The sequence below is a fragment of the Kryptolebias marmoratus genome, linkage group LG22 (assembly GCF_001649575.2).
Source record: "Kryptolebias marmoratus isolate JLee-2015 linkage group LG22, ASM164957v2, whole genome shotgun sequence".
Lineage (NCBI taxonomy): Eukaryota > Metazoa > Chordata > Actinopteri > Cyprinodontiformes > Rivulidae > Kryptolebias > Kryptolebias marmoratus.
In genome coordinates this window covers 6,187,268-6,195,992 of record NC_051451.1, presented here as the reverse complement: position 1 = coordinate 6,195,992, position 8,725 = coordinate 6,187,268, and the positions used below count along the sequence as shown (strand labels likewise).

The window sequence follows — 8,725 nt, the reverse complement described above, 5'->3', positions numbered from 1 at the left end:
GTTACACAATGACAAATCTCAATGTGGTTTGCTCAGATTCAGAGGATGCGAACTTGGCCAAAGAAAGAAGCTATTTGTGCTATTTTGGATTGATTATGTTAAAACATATATAAACATAACAACAAACATATCGTCACCTTCTTAAAATAATTGCCTAAGTCATTTTTTGCAATGTTTCAGGAAACACAAAAAACTGAACCATTTGTTGATTGTTGAGATGATTTAGGCAAAAAAAAATTTTTGAAAAAAAATGATTTAGGCAATTATTTTAAGAAGGTGACGATATATAGGCCAATGCCCAAGAAATAGTACAGTGCTCTTTCAGCCCTTGGCATTCTTTAAAGCATTCTTATGTGTTCTTTCTTCTTGATGTTGCTTTCACTTAGATACTCCACATCTACCGTCACTGCTTTATGTAGTTCCTTGAATACAAATGGACATACAGTTGGTAAGCCATCACCTGTTTGTCTGTTTAACTGGAGGTCCCACATTGTCTTGGCCCTTTTATTCTTTACCACCCTTTGGTCTTGCTTCCCTCTTTGGCTGTGGGACCTCCAGCCCATGATTGTCACTGATTTTTTTGTACATTTTGCCTGCCTCTGTTGCTTATGTGCTGAGAACCTGCTGTTGACGTGCAATGATTAGAGCTCCTGTACTGTCATTTCGTCCAGCCTTCTCCAGCCACTGGTAGGATTTCATTATATCAGACACTTCCTAAGTTTGCCCGCCCGACCCATCACCTGTATTTTCCTACAACTTATGTCTACAAAAATCTGGACATATAGTCCTGCTGTCTTTTGTTGTCAAGAATTAAAGTCATGGGAACTTCTTTAATAGGTGCTGCTATGTTCTAATTTTACAACCCGAGTCTACACACTGGATGTGGGAGAGTAAGTCTCCTCCGCACACAATAATAGTGTCAGATAATAACTAATTACAGCTAGGAAAAAAAATTGAACATTCAGCAGCAAGGTAATAACTATGAGACTCAACAAGTCTGTTTTCTGCTTAGTGTCATGGGTCTGGACTTGAGGTCAAACAAGGCGTGCATAGTTTTATTGTCGTAAGGGGTGAGGGCCATTTGGCTGAGGGCTAGGGTCAGGGTCTCCAAAGGGTTTGAATGGATAGGGCCATTGGGCCCTTGGCTAAGGTTAGGGTCTCCTCTGGGTTTGACTGGATAAGGGCATTAAGCACTTAGCTAGGGTTAGGGTCTCCTCAGGGTTTGAGGGGTTAGGGCCTTTGGGCCCTGGGCTACGGTTAGGGTCTCCTCAGGGTTTCAGGGGTTAGGGTTTTTGGCCATGGGCTATGGTTAGGGTCTGCTCAGGGTTTGACTGGTTAGGCCTTTTTGGCCTTGGGCTAGGGTTAGGGTCTGCTCAGGGTTTGACTGGTTAGGGCCTTTGGGCCCTGGGCTAGGGTTAGGGTCTGCTCAGGGTTTGACTGGTTNAAAAAAAAAGAGACAATACAACATTGTACAAATTCAATTAGGCAGCAGCAAAAAAAAGTGTTGGAAATGACAACTGTTTTCCAATATGTGTAAAATAGAAGGTAAAGTCATTCTGTAGCATTTAGTTTGGTGTCACTTCTGAATAAGAAAACATTCAACAGCATTACTGTAAAACAAGAGAGAAAGGTGACAAAGAATCCTTCTGCCCCCACCCAAAAATGAATCCAGGACCACTTTAACTAAAATTAAACTAAGGTTGTTGTAAGAGAAATAGGGGTTAATTTTTACGTAATTGTGACAACATACAATTAGGATATAAGACCCTTTAACTCTAATTTCATACTAAAAGAAGATGTATTATGTGAACACCCTACCTCGGCTCCCGATCTGTCCATGTCTTTGTCTATTTTCAACTGGAAGAAAAAATATGAGTTACATTCTGTCCCTCCACCTGCAGCATTGATTATGTGCTTGGTAAATAATCACTGTACAGCTACTTGACGTGTGTGATGTAGGTTACTGTGGACCCAATGACACACTATGGTGCAGCGGACCGGTGTATTTTCACACTTTAGCTTCACAGCCATGTTATACGTTCATATATGCATGCACATTGACACGGAGAGATTACATAACATTTATTTAGCAAAAATTTAGTCCATAAAAATTTGGTATTTTTAAAATTGGTATTTTATTTCTACACGGCTGCGCAATGTCGGTCTCTAGGCAACCGTGACGCCAGCGTACTGGGGGTCCTTTAGCTCCCGCCACAGCAACTTAGCTGACCTTAAAATTTCCTGAGTTTCTTTTCTTTTTTTTTGTCAATATAGTTATAATTACTTTAGATCTGTTTGTGATAGTCATATCTATATGGGATTTATAGAAATATGGAACAAATCGCGTCCCGTACCAGTTCAACACGGGACGCAACATTTAAACAGCCAAATACGGGTTGGGTGGCAACCCTTATAGCACTTCATCTGATGCCAACATTAGCTAGCCTGATATACTAAACCGGGAGCGCGGCACACAAATATAGCAACTGTCCTCATAAGCTGCAAAAGACGTTATTCTTTGAATAAAGCATGGACACTTAGTAGCTGTGAATCAATGTAATATTGTGAAGATTACTTACAATTTGCTTTCTGCTACAGCGGCAAGCAAATGGCGGAGAAGTTCCGGGAAGGAAAAGCTCAGGGTCTGTCGCTTCAGTCAGCGTTAACCAATAGGGAGACGTCTTACATCGCTCATCCTTAATCCCCGCCCAGAATGTTCATGTAAGCTTCCCCAAAGTAAATAAAGTTGTATAAGCAAGAAAACGAGTTCAACCAAAAAAAAAATAGACTCAACCAAAAAAAAAAAAATTGACTAAACCAAAAAAGAGTTTCAATCAAAAAATTAGTGACTTTAATAAAAAAAAATCTTTAAATAAATTTTTGTTTCTTAAAAAAATATTTTTATGATTAAAAAGTTTTTAAGATGTTTTTTTGTTTGACATGATTTTTTTTTGATTGAATACTCCTTTTTTTGTTTGACATGATTTTTATTTTGATTGAATAATTGTGAAACAAATCTAACTCCATAGTCTGAGTGCTTCGTTCTGCAGATTAGCATTCTTACGGCTGTTTCGGGAGGAACAGCAATTTTGTAGGTATTATTATTATTATTTACAAAATGTAATATCGTTTGAATTTGAACGGTTGTATTCTTGGCAACAACTGAACGGCAATAAAGATTTTTTTGTCAAAGTTAAATTTCAATCCTATCAGCTGCAAGCCGCTGGATAAGACAACGACGTCACTTCCTGTATCCGCTTCATTCCAAGTGTTAGCTGTTTATGCTAATCCGCCGCTCATCATGGCGGATTTAATAAGATTTAGAACCGAGGTGGAGCTCATCGTTAATGGCCTGGCCAAGGAGGTGGTAACGGAGATTTTCACTGCTGCAGAAAAAGTTTCCTTGAATTCACAGAATCCCGAAGCTGAGGTAAGCTAACTGGGGCTAACAACGAACTTACTTCCGGTTTCAGATGATGACGTCATGGTCCTCAAGCAACACTCAGTTTTAGCTTGTCTTTGCGTTAAATAATAAATAATAACTCATTAGTAACTGATTACCTACCGTTTTTAATCAGTTGCCGCCTTAAATATGATGTTATTTAATCTCACGCAGTTCGGCATACGTTAATAAGTCTCATGATGGTTAAAATAAAACTGTTTAAATTAGATTAAATATCCTGACGCTTGATGCTGCGCTTGTTGTTTGTGCAGCTTTTCATTATTTTTATTTACATGATCAGGATCTGTTTTTTAATCTTAGGAATGCTGAACGGCACACAAACAGTTCTTATCTGTAATGTATTATTGTATAAATAAACCACTATAGTGGATCACTGAAACAGCCCAGAAGACTTAAAACATTAAGGTTATCTGCAGCATGTTTTTCTCTTGGCTGGAAGGTTTCTGGTGTCAGAAACAAGCAAACAGGATTACTGTAGGTTCAACATATCAGGTTATATGTAGCTTATCTGGTGTTGAGAAAACCAAGTTTTTAGTATTCACTCCTTTCAGAGGAATCTCACCTGAACACTTAGTTTCTCTCACTGGATCTTTGATGTTGCAGAAAAGACGGACACACAAAACGAGTCCAGACCAGAGGTTTAAGTACCAATCATACATTTATTTAAACATTCAGCTGAATGGAGACAACAACTCATCAACAAGAAGAAACGGCAACACGTTCCCAGTTGTGTCTGAAGTAATAACCCCTTCCACTTCTTTTTATACTATAAAATGCACCCAAGACCAGATTTTTTTTTTTGCACACAATCAGCTGCAGCAGCTTATCATATCATGATGCCCTGGAACCTTCAGCCTCCCTCACCCCACTTACACAACTGTTCTTTGTGATTGTTTTATTATAAGCTAAGCGTAACCTCATTTCAGCAATCAAATCATTTTAGCAATACCAAAGTTTGTTTATATTTCATCATTGACTAAGCGTAACCTCATTTTTTAACAATCAAAGTATCAAGGTTTGATTATATTTTACAGTTTGAACTGCATTACCATTTAACATTTATACAAGCTTTAAATGTTTGAACCTTTGTGAGATCCCTTTGAGTAAAACACATAAAGCTGTAATGAGTTTAACAGAAGTGAGAAATGAGCACAAACCATACTTTACACTGGTTTAACTAATCCTATCAATCATCAGCTTATCCCCTGGTGATGGAACAGGGTTTGGAGAAAACCCAGAGTTAATTAACCCTGAGTTCAGGGAAACTGAGTATAGCGACTTCGATCAGGGCTCATTAGAGTTGCGCAGGACTCCGCGAACGGCGCCCGGATCTGAGCGCGCAGTGGAGGCGTTTATACTTGGCAATTACGTCAGTGCAGTATTCTCCAAAAAGACGGGGGCAGTACGCTATGTAACCAGTGGAAATATGGTAAAAAGAGAGAAGATGGTTGAATGGAGAGTGGTGCGCGCGGTCCACACATCAGTGGCGGCTGGCCAATAAAGCGCGTATGGGCGCCGCCCCACCACTGACGTTACCTTGAATAAGACGTAAAAAATTAAATAAAAATTAAATAATAAAATAAAAAGTTATATTTATATGTATTTTTAGTTGTGTAAGATAAATATTTCATTGTTATTGATAAGTAAAGTTGTTTCGTTCATCGATGTTGTCTGATTTGTGACGTATTTCCGCCCAGGGGCACAAAATTCTTTGCCCATAGACTCTCGTTAAAAGTTGTACATGCGCAGTAGCTCCTCTTCAATACAAAAGATAGGACCGTTCTGGGCGCACCTCTCCTGCGCCCAGAGCTGAATGCAGCTGTGTTTACACTTCACCGCTGCCGGAGCGTGGGACTCCCGCCATGGGGGCTGACGTCACATCCGTCTGTCATTAAGTTTGCCTGATTGAAAAGTCGAGCCGCGGGTGTGCTGCTTTTAATTCAAAGACAGTAATAAGTTCATTATGTGACTAAGTTACATACACAAGGTAATATATAAGTTCATCGTTAGTAATTGGTTTAAGATAACTTATGCTAAAAAACTGTTAAAATGTTTGGTTTTGAATTCTAATCGGAGTGAGACATCCGATCTTCGTTATATTGTATGTGCAGAAGTCACATAGTGAGTGCTCTCACCATAAAACAAGCTTTGACATATTTTCTCCGGTAAAGTTTTGAAAAATAAGGGAGAAAACAGATCTTATAAATGATAAATGTGTCCTAAAGGCTTGTGCCTTGGGAGACCTCTGTCTTTGTAACTATTGGTGTGTTCATATGTACATTTATATGTACATTATAATGTTGCTTTTGTTGTTTTAAGTCATGTAAATACTGGTTTGATACCTTAGTATACATTTTGGTGTATGTCTATTTTGGACTTATAGCCCCCCCTGGAGAAAACTCCACCAGCCGCCACTGCCACACATACTTGCCAACCGTCCAGCATTGGGCGGGACAGTCCCGCATTTAGCCCCCCTGTCCCTTGTCCCGCATCACCCTGTGCGGGACAGCTAAAGGTCCCGCATTTGGCCCTGGCCTTGCCTGGCAGCCTGTAGCTGTGCTTCAGCAGCAGCCACATTCTTAAGCAATTATCAATCTCTCCAGGATTTCGCAGGCATTTTTTGTGATTGTTTCGGGCTAAAATGCCTGATTTCGCGGGGCATTTTCCTAAAAGTTGCGATTTTTTTTTTTTACTAAAATCAATAAAAAACTATAATTTTTAATATATAAACCAAAAATACTTACTAGTTGTGTAAGATAATTACTAACAAACATTAACATTATCAAAAGGTGCTTTATTTGAGAACTTTGATAGCTTATAAACTGACATTCATGACCATTTCTGGATTGTCCCTCGTCTGCAGCTCTCCTCACATGTTTTGCAGACACAAAATGTTTGTCGATGGATGACTTGCATTTATGTTCGATGATTACACTGCAGGACGTGCAAAACAGCTTCCCCCCACTCTCATGCAGCTGGGTAGAAAACTGTTTTGCACAGTCCTTTGCTGAAATCTTTGTGGGCAAATGTTAAGCATTAGCGCATATTTTCGCTTCGGTCGCTGCTCCTGAATTCTCCCAGCATGCTGATGTTACACAGGATGTGACGTCACATGTCTTCTTCGTGAGTTATTTGGAGTTATTTTGTATTCCACACTACACAAACCCACAAAGAAGAGACTAACGGTGGCAAATCACTTTAGAAACAATGAATATTGGGTTACAGTTGCGGGAAAGTTGCGATTTCACGGGGTTTGCTTGATTTTGCGTTAATAGTTGCGATTACAGCATCGCGAAATCCTGGAGGGTCTGAACTATGTTTGTTAATTCAAATTAATTGATCAGAATTCAGGAAAATCATGTTGAATCTATGATGTGTGTGTGTATTTCTGGGAGTGATGTTTTAAAGACATGATCAGCTGATGAATAGATAAGCTGTGACAGGATAGGACTGTAACGTATTTACGCTGTCAGTGCGCCCTCTGGTGGACTCGTTACTGACAGCAGAAGACCTTTATTTTAATAAAAGCATCTTTAATGAGATTTACTGTAGAAATCTATCCTCCTGGCATACTTCGCTACACATTATATGTTCTATTCGTTGCTCTCTTTGTATTTGTTAGAAAATATATTTTTGCAACTAAAGAAAATTACAAGATTAGCTAAATGTGTTTACAGACTGTACAAGACTTTATCCCATGTGTTTATGGGAGCCTTAATTTATTACTCCATCTTTCCTCTTGTTTGATTATTCTACACAGGCATGGAAAGACAATTCTGCCATTAGTCGAGAGCGCACATATTTGATTTGCAAGCAGGATTTCATCTCTTGCTTTCAAAACTTTTAACGCTTGCACTCAAAACTTCTGCTCTCTTTCAATTATTCCCTTTTCGCTCTCAAGTCTTTGTGTTCGTGCTCAGATTTCCTCCTTGCGCGCAAAACTTCTCTCTCTCACGGATCAGATCTGCGCTTGTAAACCTCTCTGCTTGCTCGTGGATCAGAGAGCACCGTCGCCTAGCAGCCGTTTCAGCCAATAGAATGACAGTGTTCCTCCAGTTGGTGTGCGGCTGCATACCCAGCACACTGATTGGAAGCGGTAGTTCTATCCAAGTTATCCTGCAAAACTCTCAAGTAAGTACAATTTTCATGGCTAGTAACTGCAGTTTATTTCACACAACTGTTTAATTTTGCCTTAGTTTATATGAGTTTAGTCATTTATCATCACGATGCCTTTACACCAGCACAGGTGAAGCAGAGAAACACTATTTCCGTTTTCTGCTCCGTGTAAACAGTGTTAGGGGGTAAGCCTGTAGCTAATTGTAGAATGTAATCACAAGATAGCAGCAGCTTTGGGACAGTAGAACTGAGTTTTCTCAGTTAATTCACCTCCTTTTTTTGTGTTTTTTTTGCAGTAGTTGGGGTTAAAACCAACAGCAGTTATGAGGCAATAAGTTATATTTCATCCACCCCTTCATCGTCTAAACCACTTATCCTTGCAGGGTCGGGGTGCTGCTTCCCAGCTGATGCTAATTAGCTATAGCATGATTTTATTTACAGTGCGACGTGGGTAACGGAACAGGATCTGGAAAAGGAGATATGAATGTTAGTGTCAGGGTTTTGATTTATTTAACCTGCTAAGAAAGAATCACACCGGAGAGGCTCGTTGTCTTTTGTGAAGGCCTTTGCAAGAGGAGAAATTTCCAACAGCTCCTAACGGCATTCTGTCCAGGAAGTTATGCCTGCTTACTTGGACTTTCTCTTTTATTAAAGGAAGAAGAAAAAAGGGGTTGATCTGAGCCGGCCAAAACCGGTCCAGTCCATAGTTTAAACACACACAACTTAACAATAACACATAGCTGTTTGGGAGAGCCAGATGGTGTGGCGCCCGCCGTCTGACCTTCGTGTCTCACATAGGCAGTTTTACACATGAGCACAAAGACTGATAACTAGGGATGCACCGATATGAAAATTTGGGCCAATATCGATATCCGATATTAATATTGTTGTTATGGCTGATAACCAATATTTACCGATATTACACCCATGCACAAAAACACTTGCATTTCTGGAACGATCAAATTTTGCACAGACTGAAAATTATGCAAATTCAATTTTTTTTAATGCTTTATTTTTCAAAAAGTGTAACTTTCAAATAAGATTGCATAGCTAACATAAAAAACAAGTAACCAGGAGTGTTACTTTTTATAATTTCAATTTGTAACAAGTGTGTACAACTTAACTCCCTAAACTGACAAAACTCTT

General features: G+C 39.3%; 1 protein-coding gene across 1 annotated transcript in view; it reads left to right on the top strand.

The window, feature by feature from the left end:
- The first annotated feature begins 3,222 nt into the window (after positions 1-3,222).
- LOC108243083 (zinc finger protein 708-like) overlaps positions 3,223-8,725 on the top strand; it is a 33,960-nt gene continuing 28,457 nt past the window's right edge. Inside the window, exon 1 of the mRNA XM_017428301.3 lies at positions 3,223-3,430. Coding sequence (XP_017283790.1) covers positions 3,302-3,430 — 129 coding nt within the window. The 5' untranslated portion in view covers positions 3,223-3,301. The remainder of the gene's footprint in view (positions 3,431-8,725) is intronic.